This window comes from Apis mellifera, linkage group LG5 (assembly GCF_003254395.2).
Source record: "Apis mellifera strain DH4 linkage group LG5, Amel_HAv3.1, whole genome shotgun sequence".
Taxonomy (NCBI): Eukaryota; Metazoa; Arthropoda; class Insecta; order Hymenoptera; family Apidae; genus Apis; species Apis mellifera.
In genome coordinates this window covers 2,992,156-3,013,983 of record NC_037642.1, presented here as the reverse complement: position 1 = coordinate 3,013,983, position 21,828 = coordinate 2,992,156, and the positions used below count along the sequence as shown (strand labels likewise).

The 21,828-nt window shown below is 24.3% G+C and overlaps 6 protein-coding genes across 11 annotated transcripts; 2 read left to right on the top strand and 4 right to left on the bottom strand.

Moving 5' to 3' along the window:
- The first annotated feature begins 6,693 nt into the window (after nt 1-6,693).
- LOC550749 (C-1-tetrahydrofolate synthase, cytoplasmic) lies at nt 6,694-12,851 on the top strand. 2 transcript variants are annotated; one of them, XM_026440687.1, is made up of 12 exons: nt 6,694-6,919; nt 7,744-8,079; nt 8,618-8,710; nt 8,916-9,057; nt 9,149-9,260; nt 9,729-10,294; nt 10,507-10,810; nt 10,892-11,109; nt 11,182-11,645; nt 11,738-11,990; nt 12,071-12,256; nt 12,322-12,851. In XM_026440687.1, exons 1-12 carry the CDS (start codon nt 6,870-6,872, stop codon nt 12,409-12,411), a joined length of 2,814 nt encoding a protein of 937 aa, XP_026296472.1. In that variant the 5' UTR covers nt 6,694-6,869; the 3' UTR covers nt 12,412-12,851. The 2 variants fall into 2 exon arrangements, with proteins under 2 accessions (XP_026296472.1, XP_026296473.1); XM_026440688.1 differs by lacking the exon at nt 7,744-8,079 and having other exon boundaries at nt 6,717-6,919.
- Nucleotides 12,624-14,582, bottom strand: LOC724742 (probable methyltransferase-like protein 15 homolog). Of its 3 annotated transcripts, none has more exons than XM_006559776.3 (3): nt 14,422-14,582; nt 13,215-14,129; nt 12,624-13,100 (listed from the first exon to the last, which is right to left on the bottom strand). In XM_006559776.3, exons 2-3 carry the CDS (start codon nt 13,852-13,854, stop codon nt 12,694-12,696), a joined length of 1,047 nt encoding a protein of 348 aa, XP_006559839.1. In that variant the 5' UTR covers nt 13,855-14,129; nt 14,422-14,582; the 3' UTR covers nt 12,624-12,693. The 3 variants fall into 3 exon arrangements, with proteins under 3 accessions (XP_006559839.1, XP_026296474.1, XP_006559840.1); XM_006559777.3 differs by having other exon boundaries at nt 12,665-12,851; nt 12,999-14,129; XM_026440689.1 differs by having other exon boundaries at nt 12,628-14,129.
- A 205-nt stretch (nt 14,583-14,787) lies between these two features.
- Nucleotides 14,788-15,667, bottom strand: LOC113218789. Its single transcript, XM_026440901.1, has 3 exons — nt 15,509-15,667; nt 15,077-15,412; nt 14,788-14,993 (listed from the first exon to the last, which is right to left on the bottom strand). The coding sequence occupies exons 1-3, from the start codon at nt 15,524-15,526 to the stop codon at nt 14,955-14,957; spliced, it is 393 nt and encodes a 130-aa protein (XP_026296686.1). The 5' UTR covers nt 15,527-15,667; the 3' UTR covers nt 14,788-14,954.
- A 107-nt stretch (nt 15,668-15,774) lies between these two features.
- LOC410128 (26S proteasome non-ATPase regulatory subunit 9) lies at nt 15,775-16,798 on the bottom strand. The gene is made up of 4 exons (XM_003249513.4): nt 16,658-16,798; nt 16,426-16,525; nt 16,164-16,348; nt 15,775-16,077 (listed from the first exon to the last, which is right to left on the bottom strand). Exons 1-4 carry the CDS (start codon nt 16,787-16,789, stop codon nt 15,850-15,852), a joined length of 645 nt encoding a protein of 214 aa, XP_003249561.2. The 5' UTR covers nt 16,790-16,798; the 3' UTR covers nt 15,775-15,849.
- A 203-nt stretch (nt 16,799-17,001) lies between these two features.
- LOC413930 (tetratricopeptide repeat protein 30A) lies at nt 17,002-21,748 on the bottom strand. Of its 3 annotated transcripts, none has more exons than XM_397369.6 (9): nt 20,912-21,155; nt 20,648-20,713; nt 20,235-20,573; nt 20,035-20,170; nt 19,800-19,964; nt 19,458-19,726; nt 17,739-18,146; nt 17,267-17,651; nt 17,002-17,184 (listed from the first exon to the last, which is right to left on the bottom strand). In XM_397369.6, exons 1-9 carry the CDS (start codon nt 20,975-20,977, stop codon nt 17,042-17,044), a joined length of 1,977 nt encoding a protein of 658 aa, XP_397369.4. In that variant the 5' UTR covers nt 20,978-21,155; the 3' UTR covers nt 17,002-17,041. The 3 variants fall into 3 exon arrangements, with proteins under 3 accessions (XP_397369.4, XP_016767861.1, XP_026296445.1); XM_016912372.2 differs by lacking the exon at nt 20,912-21,155 and adding an exon at nt 21,631-21,748 and having other exon boundaries at nt 17,003-17,184; XM_026440660.1 differs by lacking the exon at nt 20,912-21,155 and adding an exon at nt 21,631-21,748 and having other exon boundaries at nt 17,003-17,184; nt 20,235-20,713.
- LOC102656657 (nucleolar protein of 40 kDa) lies at nt 18,258-19,355 on the top strand. Its single transcript, XM_006559780.3, has 2 exons — nt 18,258-18,550; nt 18,639-19,355. Exons 1-2 carry the CDS (start codon nt 18,434-18,436, stop codon nt 19,317-19,319), a joined length of 798 nt encoding a protein of 265 aa, XP_006559843.1. The 5' UTR covers nt 18,258-18,433; the 3' UTR covers nt 19,320-19,355.
- Nucleotides 21,749-21,828: the final 80 nt, after the last annotated feature.

The window sequence follows — 21,828 nt, the reverse complement described above, 5'->3', positions numbered from 1 at the left end:
AATAGTTTAGAATAAATTAAATGAATCGAAATAAATTAAAATAAAAGTGAAGTGACTACGTTTTTTTCGTAATTAAATGATTTCTTAAAAGAAAAACTTTTATTCCATGATTATAAAATTCATTTAAAAGTTGTAGTGTTTTCTAGAGTTCTTTTTGCCCTTTAGTTTTTATTAACACGAAAAAATATACTACTGAATTCTACTTTGTTCTATTTTTCCTTATAACAGATGTTAAAATTAATTTGAAAAATGTTTGTTGAACGAGAAATTTTGCGAATATATTGCTATATCAATTTTTGTATTAAACATTTGTCTCAAAATTACATTTAAAAAAAAATTAAATAGATAATATAAATGAAATTTCATATTCCATGATATCTACATATTCATTATACTCTTATCAGAATAAAAATTAAAATAATCTTGCTCTATATACTTTATATAGAACTTTTTCCCCAATTTGATATTATAACTTTAAAATATTAAAACAAAAAAAATTTCAAACATCAAAACGTTGCGAGTATAAAACGTGAATTTTTAATAAATATGAAAATTATGACATGTCGATAGAAAAATGCAATTACACACTTGATACACACTGGGTGAAATTTAGTCATGTTCATTCGGATAGCGTAATATAAATGTAAATGTAAATGTTTATGGAGGGACACTAAATGTAGAGTGCAGGTAATGGTAGGTTTACGACCGCGGCAGTTTACAAGTGGCTCCCGAAGTCACTTGATTCATCGGGTAATTTGTGTCTCTGACTGGTTTGCATTTTAAGGGATGCCTAAACGCTATCTTAGCTGCGATTTCCTTCGATAAATTTATTACTTCCTACGTTCTGAATAAAATTATAATAATCTTTCACGAATTTTCTATTATTTTAGTCTTTTATCAAATCATTTCAAGTTATTTCAAAAAATTTATAAGATTTATATTATGCATACGTAACAATGCATTAATAAAATTTATTTTTCACTCGCGATAAAAAAAGTTGGATCAAATTTTAATTTCCTATAACTTAAAATTGAATATAATCTGATAGAATATATCTAATTAATTTCTATAAAGAAATGCATGAAGTTCGTATTAAAATATGTTTCATACATAAGTACATTCAATTATCTTACAATCAAATATACCTATTTAACTACAAAAATAAAAACTTGCTAAAAAATTCACTCACAACAGATCATCACGCGCGAAATTATATTATAAAAAAAGTCAAATTTACTTCATTCCTTCCCTCAATTACGCGCCAACAGTCTCTATCCGAGAAACAAGCCAAAAGCTCCCCAACTATCCCCGACGTATAAAATGCACAAAGTTAAACGCGACCTATTAACGAAATCGAGTTCGTTCCTTGACTACTGTAACAGTGGATGCACTTCGAAGCCGAACCGCGTAAAGGAATTTGCGGTCCAAGTTGCTTTGCTATCCGAGATGGAGAAATCTTCCACCCTATAACACCCAATCCAGCCCCCTTTCCTTCGGCCTCGCTCCTTTCTCCCCCCTCCCGCGCCAGTTTACTTCAGCCCTGATCATCCGTGGCCCCAGTCACCCCCAAGGCTAGTTTCTCCGTAGAACCCTTAAGCTTAACTATCCGCAGAAGTTGGAATCTGTACGTACCTATTCCACGACGGAGCGCTACAAACTCATCCCCTCCACTCCACTCCCATCAACGGGCACCCTTCGTTTCGACTTGAAAACTCGATCGGGCACCGGTTCCAGCTGTATTAACTGTTGGAGAAAGAAGGGGCGAGGTGGTTAATCGATACCTCATATCCATCGACAACGTTTACTTACCACGGCACAGATTGTGAAACAGAGAGATTGAAATGGATCGTTTCATTCTGAGATTCATTGAGTCTCAGAGATAATGCTTGTCGCCATTTATTATTATTATTATTTTAAATCGATGATTTAAAGGTGAATCTTTAATTGGAGAAGAGAAGAGAAGGTTGGCTTGTTTCCAAAAGTTTGAATATTTAAATAAAAATTGATTGTTTATATCGTTTAATTTTGACGGGATTCTAAAATAAGTAAATAATTAATATTTATAAGTTGTAATTTCATATATAGAGACTCGACGTTGAAAAATAAAATTAAACGTCGTATATGTATAAGATGAAATGTATTTTCTTACCTTATGAAGGATGAAATGAAAGTTGGGGTAATATCGATAATTCGGTATAAGATTGCCCGAGGCATATCTTGTGAATCGAAGATTGATTTGTAGAAATAGTATTCGAGAAGGGAAACGGGTTAGGTTATGAAAGAAGAAGAGGAGTTGATCGAATAGACGAAGATAGTAAGCAGTTTATGGGAAGGGCATTTTGGATTGCGGAAATCTACATCGTGGAGAAATTATAGATGCCGATTGCTGCATCGATCCAGCAATTTCACGGAGACCGCCAATTTCCACGTGATCTTCGACCTTGCTACCGTCGGTCAAATATTAATTAACTTTAAGCTACGAAGACCCGCGAGATTCTGGACCTTGCGCGGGCATAGGTCCTTCGGGAGTTGCCTTGAAAGTGTACTTAAACAGTTAGCGATCCGAACGTTTACGTGCTTCTAAGTTCCATGGAATATTGTCGACTAACGGGAAGAAATAGTGTTCTTGTTCCTGTTAAAATGAGAATAGTGGGTCATTTTATGGATCTCCATTCTTTCGATTGATATTTTGGGGGAAAGGAAAGGAAAGAATTCAAAATCATTTCTATTTTTTGACATAAATTTCTTGACATAAATTTTTCAATTTATGTACATGGAAATGTACGAAATTGCCAATAATTATTTTGATTGATAGTAAAAATTAACGTTTCAACTCAAAGAATGTAATATGATGATTAGAATTCATAATTAAAAAATTGCTCACATAATACAGAATAAACATACTTTAATAAATGTATTATAAAAGAGAAAAATAATGAACTAGTTTCTTTTTCTTTTCATTCACAAATCTTTCACAAATCATGAATATTTTAAATTAAAAATTCAAGCAAACTTTTTGCTACTGATATTTTCTCGCTAGATTTAAGAAAATTAACGATATATCATAGTAGCTCACAATAGAAATTAGGTTTGGAGGAAACGTAATTGAACTCGATAAGAAGGGGGGAATAAAGAGGGAGCAAAACGGATTTGGTCGGAATACGGAAGGGAATCTGGAGCATCAGAGATGTGACCACGAATCGCGCTCCTTTGTCGGACTTCCGTCCTTCTGAGAACGCGGAAAGCCACGTAGAAGGAGGATCTTGGTTAATCTTACTAATCTTCGCCGGTTGCTCCGACCTCGAATGCCGAAACGGCAGAACGGCCGGTTGAAAACCACGGTCTAACGACATTACAGATCCCCCAATCAGCGCGAAGACCGGATAAAGGACATGGAACATGCTATGCTTAATTTCATTGAGCTGTTTGAAGCGGACGTAAAGTCTTTTCGAATTGTCGGAATACTAAGAAACTTATTCACTGAGAGTCATGTTAAATGTGTTTGTTGTTTAGAGAATAATGTCGTTGGTTTTCTAAAAGAACCTCTAAGAAGCTTTTCTTAGAGATTCTGCGTGTCATATATATTTTATATTTCTTCCGGTATTATTAAATTAATTTATTATTTTTCTCCGATGAGTGAAAAATATTTCAAATGTATATGTATATACTATACTCATAGTATAATATACTCATTTAATAATTTCGGAAATATTTAATTAATTATTCATCATTTTACTTATATCTAATTATTTATTGGTATCTAATTACTTATCTGTTCAATATTTATTTTTTACATATATATCGCTTTAATTCTGTGATAAATAAATCTAAGAAATTGAAGAAATTTATAAAAAAATATTAATATATATATATTAATATTTTTATATTAATATATATTATATATTAATATAATATATATTAATATATATTTTATATTAATATATAAATATTAATATATATATTAATATTTTTATATTAATATATATTATATATTAATATAATATATATTAATATATATTTTATATTAATATATAAATATTAATATAAATATTAATATTTTTATATTAATATATAAAAATATATATTATATATATTATATATTAATATAATATATATTAATATATATTTTATATTAATATATAATTAATATATATGCGAAATATGTATAAAATAAAAACAAAAATAAAAAACAAAAATATATATGAGAAACGAAACATAAAAATATAAAAGAAAAGCAAATAAGAAAAGCAAATAATAGGAGAAAAATAAAAATATGATAAAAATTGAACACTTAATGCCATCTCTTTAAATAGAATTAACTAAACAAGGAGAGCAAATAGTAAAAGAAGGATAAAGATAGTGTAAAGAGTATCGGTGGCGCCATCTCCCTCTCATAAATAAAACTAACTAGACAAGGAGAGCAAATAATAAGAGAAAGATAAAGATAATGAAAATAGTATCGGTGGCGCCATCTCTTCGTCGTAAATGAAACTAACTAAATAAGGAAAGCAAATAATAAGAGAAGGATAAAAATAATGCAAATGGTATTGGTGGCGCCATCTCTTCGTCGTAAATAGAACTAATTAGATAAGGAGAGCAAATAATAAGAGAAGGATAAAAAATAATGCAAATGGTATCGGTGGCGCCATCTCTTCGTCGTAAATGAAACTAACTAGATAAGAAAAGCAAATAATAAGAGAAGGATGAAAATAATATAAATGGTATCGGTGGCGCCATCTCTTTGTCGTAAATGAAACGAACTAGATAAGGAAAGCAAATAATAAGAGAAGGATAAAAATAATGTAAATGGTATCGGTGGCGCCATCTCTTTGTCGTAAATGGAACTAATTAGATAAGGAAAGCAAATAATAAGAGAAGGATAAAAATAATGTAAATGGTATCGGTGGCGCCATCTCTTTATCGTAAATGGAACTAATTAGATAAGAAAAGCAAATAATAAGAGAAGGATAAAAATAATGTAAATGGTATTGGTGGCACCATCTCTTCGTCATAAATAGAACTAACTAGATAAGGAGAGCAAATAATAGAAAAGAATAAAGATAATATAAAGAATATTGGTGGCGCCATTTCTTGAGTATTAACTATTATTATTTACTTAATTCTTAAAACTTCATCATATAAATATTACAATTGCAAAATTAATTATTATTTATAAAATAGTTTAAATTCAATTTTTATTTAGTTTTAGAAAATATCTAGAAATAAATTAAATGAGCTTATCGACTTGTGAATTCTAAAGCATAAAATGAGGAAACAAACTGTTTTTGAGTTTTAGAGAATATTATAAGAACTATTTCCAAAACTCAGTATAAATAACTTTGAACCACTTCAAATTCCTTGAACATATATCGATAAATATATAATGTTTTCTTTAAAATTTATATAAATTCACAAAATTATCATATTTATAAAATTGTTTATTAAATTATTAATAAAGCATAAATCATTAAAATTATATAATTAATTATTAATATATTCTAAAATTTTATTATAAAATTTAAATATTATAAAATTTTACACAAAGTGCATTTTATTTAATAAATTTGTGTGACACAAAAATGAATTATTATGTAGTTTGATCAAGAAATATATTAGAAAAACTAATTGCGAAGTTTTAACATACATAAGATAAAATTTGATAAATTATTTTTTTTTTCATTTTTCATATACTTATTAAGTCTCATTACTAAAAATTATTCATTTTTTCTGTTATTCATTGAAAATAAGTATAGCAATATTTGCATTACTTAAACTTATTTACTTATCAAGAAAAGTAATGTCGCAATAGATAACGAAACTATTTATCTTAATCATATTTAACGTTGCAATTCAATTAATTTCATTTAAATACTCAATTTTTATATAAAAATAATTATTAATTTATAACAAATATATAAATTTGCACTTATTTATGTGTATTTTATTCACAAATATTTTGCATTTTATATTGTATAATTTTGTATAATAATATTTTCATAATAAATTCATAATAATTAAAATATCAAAGGTTATCAATCTTGGCTATCAAAAATGTCATCATGAATTGTCAATAAAAATTTTTCTTGTATATTTTTCTTGTATACCCCCCATAAAGATTAACTTTGTTAATGAACGAATTTGTTCTTGTAATCTTTTTACAAAAAGATTAAAAAGAAATTTAGTTTATAATATAAATGACACGAATATTGCAAACTTTCAAGTAAGATTTATATTTTTTATAATATTCAAAATTTCCAAATTTCATTGTTTTATTGATAATTGAAATATTTATTCAATAATTGAAAATCATCAGAGATATATCAATAATAAATAGAAAAAATTAAAGAAAATATTGCAAATAATTATACCACATATATTATATATATATATTATTTTCCAATTATATTCCATATAATACATATAAATTTCTTATAATTTATAACATTAAAGATATTATCTAATTATAGATAATTTTTAAAACATGAAAAAATTTTATTAAAAGATAAATCACATATAAGTAAATTAGAAATATATATTTATTTATTAATATTGATTGTTTATTAATATTTTGTGTAAGTTTCAGAAGAGCATAAGTATAAGTGTTTAAATGATGGAATACTATTCTTCATAATAACAGTTCATATAATTCTATCTCAATAAATACACACATATACATATATACATATATATTTCAAGTTACTTGCCTGAAAACCGGATGCTTCATTTAAGACTGTTCATTCATATTGATCGTATCGATTTATACGTTGTAATTTACATTCTTCAAAATTGATTATCTTAAAAAAATTTAATAAAAATAGTAAAAACACATCATTTATTTTTCTTGTGTTTGTAGATTTTTTCATAGAATTATGTCGACAGATGTACGAGGAATTGTATTATCCGGCACTGAATTAGCAAAGTAAGTTATATTTTTTTTTAAAATATAAAAGAAACAAATTTAATATATATATATTAAACTATTTCAATTGATTTCAAATTGATTGTATTAGATTTTTTAAAATGAATTTTTAAAATAAATTATTGATTTTTAATCAATATCTATTTCATTAAATTTTAAAATTAAAACTTTTCAAATATCAATTACAATTCAAATTTTGTGATTAAAAGTTATAGAGGTCGATAGTATCTATTAAAATCAAACTTAATTTTTAAGATTTCATTTTTTTTTTTCATAAATTCTTATAAATCATCATAAAAGTATATATTTTTTTTTGAGTGAGGTTATGTATACTTTTTAAAATTACATTATATAGTCATGAACACTTGTTAATGTACAAATATATCCTAAAAATAAAATTTTTGATTATTAAAAAGATTAAATATATGTATTTACTTACTCATGTATTTACTTTTTAGAAAACATATGACATATTCGTTACAATGCGCCAATTTCAAATGTTCGAAAGATATGATATCAGAAATATATCTATATATATTGACATAAATATTTATAGATATAATAATAAAATATTAAAAAAAAAATATTACAATAAATAAACAATTTTTTAAAATATAAAAATAAATATATTATGTAATTAATTAATGTAATGTAATTAATAATTTAATAAATTCAATAAATTTAATTAAATTTAATTAACTTATTTTTTTTAAAAGAAATAATTTTATAATAATAATATTTTAAATTTACAAAATATTTTTTGAAAAAAAAGCGATATAATGAATTTTCTATTATTATTTTCTTTATATATTTATTTTTCTTAGGAAAATTCGTGAAAACATAACAAAAGATGTGAAAGCATTGAAAGAAAAAATATCAAACTTTGTACCTAATTTAGCGATCGTTCAAGTAGGCGGTCGAGAAGATTCAAATGTTTACATAAGAATGAAAATAAAAGCAGCAAATGATATTGGAATTATTGTAGATCATGTGAAATTACCAAATACTATCACAGAAATAGAATTAATAAACAAAGTGAATAAATTAAATCAAGATCCAAATATACATGGTATTATTGTACAAATGCCACTTGATTCTGTCAATAAAATTAATTCAAATATGATTACTGATTTAGTATTACCCGAAAAAGATGTAGATGGGTAAGTTTTGCGAAATAAATATAATATATATATATATATATATATATATATATATATATGTATATATAATATACATATATTATTTCTCTACATTATTATATATAGATACATAATATATATCTTCATAAATATAAAATAAATAAAAATATACAAATAGTAAAAATATGTTTAATTGAATTGTTTTATAAAAATTAATTAAGAAATAATATAACTTTAAAAATTTTATTTAAATTAATATAATGTAAAAGTATATTAACATATAGAATTGACCTTTAATGCAAAATATCTCAATTTAATTGATAAGAATGTAGTCAAACATTTTTCGATTAATACTTGCAAAGTTGATGATAATCATTTTTTATTTCTTCATTAAAATATTTTGATATTTTCATTAAAATGACGCCTCTTTTATTAGCATTATTAAAAGATTTTAAAACATTAATTTTTATTTTACTAATTATTTTTAAAATAAATAATTAAGAATAAATTAAAGCATTTATAATTAAAATATTAAAATAAAATTTTATTATCTTTCTAGATTGAATACAATTAATGAAGGAAGAGTAGCAATTGGTGATATGTCGGGATTTTTACCATGCACACCAAATGGGTGTATTGAATTAATCAAAAAGTAATTGAAAATGTTTTTACATTTTTCAGATAATAATATAATTTATTATTTTTGGAAAATTAATACGCAAAATAGGATATGCTAAAAAAGAAATAATTTTTAAAATGAAACTATTAATTCTTGAGTATTTGGAATAATGAATAATTTGTATTTATATAAAATATATAATATATAATATATATATATAATAATTGAAATTTTCCAGGAGCGGTGTACCAATCGCAGGAGCTCAAGCTGTAGTTTTAGGTAGAAGTAAAATCGTTGGTACACCTATATCTGAACTTTTGAAATGGCATAACGCAACCGTAACAGTGTGCCATTCAAAAACAAAAAATCTTCCACAAATTGTGAGTATTAAAACTATGACTGAAATATTATGAAATTACATATAAAATATAAAATATTATAAAATAAATGTAACTGTATTTATAATTAAAGGTCTCACAAGCTGATATCTTAGTAGTTGGTATAGGGCAACCTCAGATGGTTAAAGGAAATTGGATTAAACCGGGCGCAGTTGTAATTGATTGTGGAATTAATTCTATTCCAGGTAATCTTAATTTTATATATTAATTTTTTGTTTTTAGTTTTTAAATTACGCATTATCAATTTAAAATAAATAGTTAAACAGTTAAAATAATTATTAAACTTAATGTTATGATTCTCCAACTGGAAAAACTGAAAAATATTAGTTTCATCATTCGTTATCAGTATTTATGTTTAATATGCTCTTTCTTTCATTATGTAAAACTAAAGTTTCGAAATAGTAAATATAATAAAACAAATAACAAACAAAAGATAAATGATCTATTAAATGTTTTCATTTTGTTTAGCAAAATTTTATTTTTAATTATCCTTTAATTTCAAGCTCACAAATTTTATCTTTAATTTTTTTTCATTTTCAATAAAATTCTAAAAAATATTTAGCGTAATAAATAACAAATTCATTATAAAAAAACATAATAAATTTATATAATAATAGTCAATAATAGTATTATAATCTAAAGAATTTCTTTAGACTCTACAAAGAATAATGGACAACGTTTAGTGGGCGATGTTGATTACAAAGAAGCTGTGAAAATAGCTTCATATATTACGCCTGTACCTGGAGGCGTTGGTCCAATGACTGTAGCTATGTTGATGAAAAATACAGTAATATCTGCACAAAGAGCAGCTGAAAAAATATTAAACAAAAAATGGAAACTGAGAATTTTAAAAATCAACCCTCAAAAACCGGTACCTAGCGACATAACAATTTCAAGAAATCAAGAACCTAAACCAATCACGATTTTAGCTGAAGAAATTGGTTTGCTCCCTAATGAAATCAGTCCTTATGGAAGTAAAAAAGCAAAGATTAGCTTGAATGTTTTAAAACGATTGAAACATCAACCAAATGGAAAACTCGTAGTGGTTGCTGGTATCACACCAACACCTTTTGGTGAAGGTAAAAGTACGACATCAGTAGGTTTAGTGCAAGCATTAACTGCACACAGAGATAAAAACTCATTTGTAACTTTACGGCAACCTAGTCAAGGACCTACATTTGGAGTGAAAGGTGGAGCTGCAGGTGGAGGATACTCGCAGGTATCATGTATTGAAATTATTATAAAAAATATTTCAAAAATATACAAGCTTAATCATAATATCATTTACATAAATTATTAGAATATAAAAAATTGAAACTAAATTATGACATATTATAAGAAACATCTTCTTCATTATATAAGTTTTTTATTATATTAAAATATTATATTATTATGTGTTATTAAATAAAAAAACATATATAATATGTTTAGGTCATTCCCATGGAAGAATTTAATTTACATTTAACTGGTGATATTCATGCTGTGACTGCAGCCAATAATTTATTAGCAGCACAAATCGATGCTCGATATTTTCACGAGTGTACTCAAACCGATGAGGCTCTTTATAATCGTCTTGTACCAACAATTAAAAATGAAAGAAAATTTTCAAAAATACAATTGAAACGTTTAAAAAAACTAGGTATTACAAAAACTGATCCAAATAGTTTAACTGAAGAAGAAAAAAGAAAATTTGCAAGATTAGATATCGATCCAGAAAATATCACTTGGACTCGAGGTAATACAAAAATTATCATATATAAAATTTATAAAAGAAATCTTTTATAAATAAAATATTAATAAAATATATTTATTTTAGTGGTTGATATAAATGATCGATTTTTACGCAAAATTACAATTGGTGAAAATCCAACTGAGAAAGGTAAAACACGACAAACATCATTTTGCATTTCTGTTGGTTCAGAAATAATGGCAATACTTGCATTATCAACTAATGTCGATGATATGAAACAGAGACTTGGTAATATAGTAGTTGCTTTCAACAAAAATGGAGAACCCTTAACTGCCGAAGATTTTGTTAGTATATTAAGTAATTATGAAATCGCAAATATTTTATTTTTCTCAGTAATATATTAAATATATATTTAGGGTATGACTGGAGCAATGGCAATTCTATTAAAAGATGCCATTGAACCGACGCTTATGCAAACTTTAGAAGGAACACCAGTAATGGTTCATACTGGGCCATTTGCAAATATCGCACACGGTTGTAGTTCTATCATTGCGGATGCTATTGCATTAAAATTAGTTGGTCCCGAAGGTATCGTAGTAACCGAAGCTGGATTCGGTTCTGATATTGGAATGGAAAAATTCTTTAATATTAAATGTCGGGCATCTAGACATGTACCAAATGCTATTGTGCTGGTTGCAACTGTTAGAGCATTAAAAATGCATGGTGGTGGGCCTCCAGTAACAACTGGTGCTCCATTAAGAAAAGAATATCTTGAAGAAAATCTTGATTTAATTAGAAAAGGTCTTCCAAATCTTCAGAAGCACATTAGTAATGGAATTAAATTTGGCATTCCAGTAATTGTTGCCATTAACGTTCATACGTAAGTTTTATATAAAATATAACTCGTAATTGAAGCAAACTATAACTTTTTAAACTACTATATAAAAGAAAATAAATTCAAAATTATTTTAGTACTGATACCCAATCTGAATTAGAATTAATAAAAGAAGCTGCAATAAAAAGTGGTGCAATTGATGCAATTGTATGTAATCATTGGGCAGAAGGTGGTGCAGGTGCTACAGCACTTGCAGATGCAGTTATAGCTGCCACAAATAAAAATTATAATTTTAAAGTATTATATGATCTTAATATTAATATTGAAGAAAAAATAAATATCATTGCTAAAGAAATATATGGAGCTGGACAAGTTATTCTTGCAGATAAGGTAAACTTTCAATAAGTTTATATATTATATATACATATATAAAATTTGCATAATTATGTAAAATTAACAATTATTAATAGGTTCAGAAAAAAATCGAAAAATATAATAAATTAGGTTATGATACATTACCTCTTTGCATGGCAAAAACATCAAACTCTTTAACTGGTGATCCATCCATTAAAGGTGCACCTATTGATTTCACACTTAATATTACTGATATATTTGTATCTGTAGGAGCAGGTTTTATAGTACCTATGGTAGGAGAGGTAAGTATTTTAAATTATAGAAATTTATATATATATAATTTGTAATTATAATATTATATTTCTAGATAATGATGATGCCAGGTCTATCTACAAGGCCAAGTATTTATGACATGGATTGGAATAATGAAACAAATGAAATAGAAGGCTTATTTTGAATATATTAAACATCAAATGTTATAAATATTTTTATGATTTATAATACTATGTTATCTACATTTAAATTACATAGTATTAATCATTATAATAATTTTAATTTCCTTCTATATGTAATAAATGTACATATATATATATATATATATGAGACACATACCTTTGGATATAATAAATATTATTTTATATTAAAAATTAAAATTAAAAAAAAAAAATGTTTGAGATAAAAAATGTTTATATTTTATATTTATAAACTTTGATAATTTGATTAATAATTTGATTAATAATTAAATCACTTTAGTAATTGCTCGAAATTTTGCAGAACGTGATCTTGGATTTTTATTTATTTCTTCTTCTGTAGGTGTTATTACATGTTTATGTAACATTTTCCATGGAATTCGATTGAGAGCTTTCATTTCAGTTAGAGTATAATGTTTGCCATAATCTGAAAATTTTAATGGTATTTTATTAGCTACAGTTTCTGTTATATTTGCAGACATATGTCTTTTAACAATAGTATCTTCCAGAGAATGAAAAGATATTGTTATTAAACGACCATTGGTTTTTAAATAAAATCCAGCAATAATAATACCATAATTAATCTCATTTAATTCATTATTTACAAAAATTCTTAATGCTTGAAATGTTTTTGTTGCACAATGAGTAAATCTACCAAGTTGATCAAATCTTTTTTCTGAAATCACAGATTCAATGAGTTGAGCTAATTCTTGTGTAGTTTTTAAATTTCTAAAAGTATATCGAGTTTCTATAATGGCACGTGCAATTTTTTTAGCATATTTTTCATTACCATAAATCTTTAAAATAAAAGCTAAATCTTCTTCTGTTATTTCTTTTAAAACTTCAGCAGCTGTAGGTTCTTGTGGATATCTAAATCCATCCATTCTCATATCCAAAGGTCCATCTTTTGACAAAGAAAATCCTCTTTCACCAATATCAAGTTGCATAGATGAACAACCAAAATCAAATAAAAAACCATCTATGCTATTTACATTTACCTTATATTTACAAAGCAACTGTGGTAATTCAGAAAATCTTCCTAATAATGGTATTATTTGTTCAGGATATTTTTCTGATAATTTTAATGCAAATTGATGTGCAATAGGATCTCTATCCAATGCAAATATTTTTATATTAGGTGAGGATTCCAAAATTTTCATAGAATGTCCACCAGCACCAAATGTCATATCCACAAAAATTTTTCCTGGTGATGGTTCTAAATAATGTAATACTTCATTAACCATTACTGGTATGTGAGATGTATTTTCAATGTTATCATTTTCATTTATTATTTTACTATATTTTCTACTATTTTTTAAGTATATTATATCATTTTGTTTCCGAAATAAATAATATATATTTCTACTTAAATATTTCATGCTACAATATCTATATATATGAATCATATTATTCATTTTTTTTAATAACATTCTTGAATAATCTTGAAAATGTACGTGAAAAGATTCCTTCTTGTTTTTCTTCAAAAAATTGTAATGCTTCTGGTGTAAGAATTAAATTGCACTGTTCTTTTGTTAATCCACTAGCTGTACTTGGAAATTTTCGAATATAAATTTGTCCATAATGATTAGAACAAATTCTCTTTAAACTAGTATAATAACGATCACATTGTTCACGATTTATTTCACTAGCTTCACCTTTTGCAAATGCAAGTTTTATTTGATCACGAATATGTTGAGCCAAATCTCTGAAATACATATAAATTATTTTATAAATTATATTTCATATTAATTAATAATAATTATTATTAGGCATAAAATTATTATTAAATTAATATAATAATGATATGATATAATAAAATATATAATTAATTTTATACAATATAAAAATATTCGAAAACATAAATATTTAAAACGTTAATTTAACCTCAATATTGATTATAAGCAAAATTAAAAAATATTAGCATAAATATGATTATATCTATAATAAAAATATTAAGATATAAAAAAATTTAAATTTGATTTATTTAATAAAATTACCTGCCAGGTTTTGTATTATCTAACGGCCAAGATTCCAATAATTTCATATAGTTTTTATATGTACCCATGATAATAGTATGTAAAAATACCAATTTACAAAACTTTAGTCACTAAATCATTATTATTATTTCATTAAGTTACTATTTAATTTATTGTAATTTTTTTACACAGAATTTATTTATATATTAAAATAATATAATAAAAATTAATACATATTTGATATAAAATTTCGTAAATAATATATTATTTAATCTTTTATAGGTTAAATAAGATATTTAAAAAAATATAAATTTCAAAAATCGAATAAGTTATTCTTTAGAAGAATTAAGTTATTATTTAAGAAGGGTAGAAATAAAAATATTCAAATTCTGCATATAAATTATTTTAATACAATTTTCTACAAGCACATGTTTCACAATGTAATGCAAGATATAGCAATACTAATATCTAAAATTATATTTTTATGCATATATGAATCCTTTAAATCATAAAATCCAGTTGAAATCCAAATATTATTATATTATCCAAATTTGTTACTCATTTTGAAGATTTGTATCTTTATGTCTGTTTCTCTATATATTAAAATAAATATTATAAACAATAATATAAACATACATTTATTGTAATAAAATTTAAAACATGATTTAATACTTACATAATTGGAAAGTCTGTTTTTTGATAATTGTTCATTATTTATATTTTTAGTTTCACTTAAAAAATAAGATAAATTGTTTTGTGATTTTAAATTTGTACTATTATGTTGAATATCATCAGATAATAAAACTGTTTGTTCTTGTTCATGTGGAGCTAAAGTTACTACATTGGTTGAAATATCAACAGTTTTGTCTCCTTTCCACACTTCCAGTAGTGTTTCAGAATTATAAAATGGATATAAGGTATAAACAAGTGACCATGGATGTTGATCAGAATATTTATAAGTATTAGTTTGACTTAGTACTTGACATCCACAAATAATTAAGCTGAATACTATCTACATAAAGAATATTTTTACTAACAAATAAATAAATATATATAAAATATAAATATAATATAAATTATATAAGTTATAATATAAATTATAACTTACAATGAATGGGAAGTGCATCTTGTTAGTTTTCCAGTACTAACTGCTGTTTCTTAGAATGTGCTTGAATTTATAACAAGTCTATCACTTTAAATACTCAAATGAGAATTTACATTGAAAGATTATATGTATTGAATTTCAAAATCTAAGAGTCTTAGGATTATACTTTTTAATATTTATTTAAAGCCAATTTCAAGGTTATTACATAAAAATATGTATATTATATAAAAAAATATACATATATTATAAATATAATAATTATAAACATATATTTTTATAAATATTCCTTTATTGATAATATACACACAAAATCAACATATAAATAAAAATTTATTTCAAAAACTTTATCTTTCAACTGTCTCTATAGGTATTACATTGCAACCCAGAAGACCATTACCAATCCAAGGACGTGGAATTAAAGTCAAAGCAATGATATTAGATCCACGTTTAATTTTTATATTTATTGTCTTATATCTACTATTTTGTACCAGAGTTCCAATATCTGTTAATGATTTAAAATTCCGACAATCAATAGACCCAAATTCTAAGATAAGATCATCAACTTGAATTCCCTATATAATTTATTATTCAAAATGAATTATAAATAAATTATACTGTGAATTTATAACTATTTATGGAAATTCAAAGAAATTCTTACTGCTATTTCTGCTGGAGAACCTGGAGATACTAAATTCACCTTTAAGAAAGGATCTAATTGTGCATTGTCTTGAATAATAGTTGCAGTTGTACTAGAACATTCTGCTTGATTTCCTGCTAAGGCATGTACTCTGTGCAAACCTTCTTCTATTTTATTCATCAATGCTTTATGATCATTTCTAAGACCTAATCACTTAATAATTTACTAATAAGTTAAAGTTAATAAAATTACATAGAGAAAATTGCATAGTAATTAAACGCACATATTATTTTATGTCTCACATGTCTCACTTGATAAACATCAATATCATTTCGTGGATATCCTTCACAGTCCACCAGCGGATCATCCATGCCGACATGATTCTACAATTTATATATGTAAATATTGAATAATTTTTTCGAAAATTTGACAGTTCATTCTATATAAATATATTTATTTTGGATGATATAATTAAATAGACTTTTTGTGCAAGTCTAAAATATTAACATACATACAATATCTAAGATTTCTTTTAAAGCTTTCAAATCTGATTCAATTTTATCTTTATCTTTCATAAGTTGAAGAACATAATCTTTAGCTTCCTGTAACTCCATGTCGACCACCATTTTCACTACAGTGACGTACATAGTAAATCGTAAAATGTGTACTTATATATTAAATTATAATTAAAAAAAATATTTTTAAATTTCCAATGTATTTTAAAAATGTTGTGAAATTACATATTTATACATATAAAAAATATATTTAATTGTTTAAAAATAATATTATACATTTAAATTTTTTTAATTAATACTTATAAATATTTTTTTATGTTTTATATATAATATTCATATATGAATATATATAAGATAAAAGAAATATACATATGTTAATAGATATTAAGACATTTGCAATTTCAAAAACAAAGCTTTTAAATATCGCGCTTCATAAACAACTGTTTGCTTGCCTTGTGGAGTAATAGCAAGCATATCCTGTATATCAAAAGATTGTTCTACTACTGTTATTACGTCTCTTCCATAAACTAATAAAATAAAAAATAATATAAATATTTTAACAATTGTGTATAAATATTATTGTGTATATTATAAAAATAAAATATATACCTTCACAATGTTCTAAAAATTGTATACATTCCTGAAGAGTAGTATCTTTTAAAACTACTAATTGCTTAGCCAATTGTTCTAAAAGAGAAAGAAAACATCTTTTCGCATAAAACCAAGTATCTGTTCCCAATTTTTTATTATAAGGTTCCAAACTTTTCATGACTCTAGATATACCAAACTCGTAATTTCCCTTAGAACAATATAATGTTCCAATTACTAGATTTACTATGCATAAATGAAATAATTTTTTATCTTGATCTTCGCGTGAAACTACTTGCTCTTCTTTTTCTATTTTTTTCATTAATCCTTCAGCTTCTGCATTTTGCGATGTCATGATATAACTTACACATAAATTAGCGAGTACTATAGCACTTACATCTAAAATCTGAAATTTTTAATATTTAATAATTGAAGTATTAACATATATTCAGATCAAAATAAATTGAAAATGCAAATTAAAGATGAAACTAACATTATCATATTTTTTTCTAACAATTGGTTCATAAAATCCTGTTGCTTCTTTGAATTTATTTTCTTGCATAAAAAGAGTATGTGCTACATTTAATTTCCATATATCATGTTCATTGCAAAATTCTACGCTTTTTCTAAAAATTTTCTCAACTTGTGTATAATTTCCAAGTTCCCAATAAATTTTAGCTTGTGCCATTAAAACCGGTACATATCTTTCTAAAGCTTCTTCGTAGTCATTTACAGCTTTTTTAACAGCACTGTCATCATGATTTAATCGTGCTTCTTGAACTCGTTTTGTTGCTTTTCGTAATATTTCCATATGTTTATTACCAAGATCATCAAATTTGCGATATGCTTCTTCTGGTGAAGTTTGTTGTGTGATTAATGCATCCAAAAAGTCATATAAATACTGAGAAATAAATATTATTATAATTACAATAAAATTCTTTATATTTTATTTTTTTTTAATTTTAATAAATTAAAATTTTTATTGAATAAAATATAAATTTATAAATGTAAATTCATTTTTCACTACTTGCACCCTCAAATTAATTTGCTTACTACAGTCCTATATTTAATATCGTGAATAAACCTAACCTTCATATGAAATTTGATTGACGTTTGTTTATTGTTATTTTCTGCTTACATATGTTAATCATATAACTTATAATAAAATAGTCTTGTTAAGTTTTAAAAATGGCTAATTGTGAATTAAATCAAATATTTCTTGGAGAAATTGCATCTGTACAAAATTATGGTGCTTTTATCAGAATCCCAGGTTGTTCTGTGCAAGGATTAATACATAGATCACAAGTATTAATTACATATATAAAACATATAATAAAACAAATTATTTATTTATATTTTATGATGCAATTAATTTTAATTTTTATAATTCTAGATTAGTTGTGTTCATGTTGATAATGTTACAGAAGTTTTGCAAAAAGGAGAACGTGTTTGGTGTAAAATTATTTCTATTGGAGATGATGGAAAAATAGGATTATCTATGAAATATGTAAATCAAGGAAATGGTACAGATTTAGATCCAAATGGAGTACAATTACAAAGAGATATACAAAAGAAAAAGATTATTGAAAAGCACGAACGCAAAACTATACATTTAGAAGCAGTTCTTAATACTACATGTAAAAAGTGTGGAACTGCTGGTCATTTATCTAATGATTGTTTTATGAGTCCTGATGGAAAAAAATATGAACTAATTCCAGAAATGGAAGAACAGAAAGAAGAAGAACAAAAAGATGTTCAAACAGAAACTAATATAAGTAAGAAAGAAAAAAAACATAAACAAAAGAAATTAAAAAAGAAAAAAAAATCTAAAAGAATCAAACAAGATATTCTTGATAGTGATTCTGATGAAAGTGTAATTAAAAAGAAAAAGAAGAAATATTCTAAAGATCAAAAGAAAAAAAAGAAAAAATATGATAGTTCTTCTAGTGATGAAAGTTCTAGTGATAGTGTTTCTAGTCATGATATGAAAGCTCATAAACGAAAGCATTCAGAAAATTTAGAAAAACGTACTAAGAAATGTAAACATTCAAAAACTAAATATGCTGATAAGTGAAAATATAAAATATAAAAGCTTTAAAATTCAAAATTATTTTTTGTGTTAATTTTATATTTTTTTAAATAATTAAAGTATTTTTAATGCACAATTTGCAAAAGATATATATAACAATATAATAATAAAAATCATACTTACTGGTGTTAAATATTTATAAGTCAAATGTACATTTTCAGCAAGAACATCAGCAGCTAAATCATAATATTGGTATTTACAATATAGTAACAATAAATTTGCAAAAGTTTCAGGTGGAAATGGATTTTGTTGTAATAAAAATTGAAGTTTCTCAAATCCCTCACTTGGCTTTGTATCCATATTTATTAAAGCTTGATTATGCAAAGTAACAGCATCAAGTTCTTCTTCAGATCTAGGAGGCATATCTGTTAATGCTTCTTTCGCTGATTCATCTGAATAAATAAAGAATGTAAAATATATTAGATAAATTATGAGAAATTAAATTTACAATATATAAATAATTACAATTTTGTAATTGATATTCTATAGCTGCTTTCAAGTTAAATGCTTCTGTTAAAGCTGTTTCATGAAGTGTTAATGTATTTCCAACACTGCGTACTTCTATACCTTCTGTTGTCATACCCACTCCTAATTCTGGATGTTCTCTTATTCCTTGCTCAATAATATCAGCTAAAATGATAAATTATTAAAATATTATATATAAAATAAATATAAAGTTTAATATAAATATTATCTTTACCAATATGTTTTAATGATGCAGCATATTCTTTTAATTTAAAGTAACAAAGTGCCACATTGTATGATAAATGAGGCTTAAAACCTATAATTTGTAATGCATTTGCAAATTTTTTTAAAGCTTGTTCATATTGTTCTTCCTAAAAAGAAAAACAGAAAAAAATATATATTTCTTTATATACATTTCTTTAATATTTTTCATACCTTATATAAAAGACATCCTAAATTAATCTCTGTATCAATATCATCTATTGAACATTGATCAATTAAATTTTTTGCAGCAACAATATCTTCTTGTCCATATTTTATGGCTGCCTGTAGTTTCTTTACTTTATATTCTAAATTGCTTTGATTAATAATATTTGAACATATTGTCCAAGCTTCTTGATACATACATGCTTGATGCAAAGATTGAGCATGATATAATTTATATATACTTTCATTAGGACATAATTGAATTAATTTTTCATAGCAATGTGCAGAAGCTATAAAATCTTGTGTATAAAAATAACAATGAGCAAGAAGAGACAAACAGGGTCTGGACTGTAAAATAATTTATTATCATAAAATTATTTATTGATAAAAAAATTAATATTTTGTCATATAATCATACGTACAATGGGATAAAAATCTAAAAGTGTAAGTAATATTTTTATTGTTTCTGTATATCGTTGTTCTTTAATCTGAAAAATTGATTTTTATATTAAAATATAATTTTTTCATATATCTTTAAAATTAAGAAAAAATTTTAATATATATATACTATGTAAATATTAATATTTAATATTAATATAATTTAAAAAATTCTTTATAATAATTTAATTATATTTAAACATTAATTGATAAAATATTATAATTTGTAATATATAAATATATTCTACCATTAAGTAAATAGTCTTTGTATATTCTCCATCTTTAATATGCACATTTGGTATAAAAGTAGTCATTTTTTTAGAATAAGTTTCTTTCTGTTCATAAAATTTAAAATATTTTGTTGAAATTTGAATTATTTAACTATACAATACATACAGTATGTAATGTTATGATACAAGAGGAATATCGTAACTATGGAAACATTGCTTTTTTATGAAGAGAAACAAAATTTCATATATTTGATATGAAATATAAAAATCTAACATTATTTATAACATGCTTTTTTTTAATAAATAAAGTTTTAGAAATATTTGTTGTTTTGAAAACATTTTATTAGATTTTATACATTTTATTACATGTACATTGAATTTATATTATATTACAATATCACATTATATAATCATATTATATTTATTTGTGTCAAAATAATCTACCAAATTATTGTATAATCATTTCTATGCAATCAAACTTAATATAAAATTATATTAATAATTTTTTATTTAGAATTATATAGAATTATATAAAATTGAATTTACTTCCTGTACTATAAATAATATGTTATTGAATAATATAATAAAAGAATATTTAAAACATAAATATACAATTAAAAAGTATTTTCTTGAATTATAAAATGTAATGAATTATTTTTATGATTGCAAAAATATGGTTATAAAGTGGCGCTCTCTTAAGGGCGATGAACAATCAAGATAGTAATTGTATACCTTACTTTTAAATGAATTTTCAAAGAAAGAACTCGATGCAGTGCGATTTGATATATCGATGCATAAGTATACGTATGCGCAATTATATATATGTATAGTAAAAACTAATGGACATTAAGCATCGGTGTTTTGATCGTCGTTTCACCAATAGGTGTTTTGCAGATTCGATAACATATATGTAGTATGTAATCTAAAGACGAACG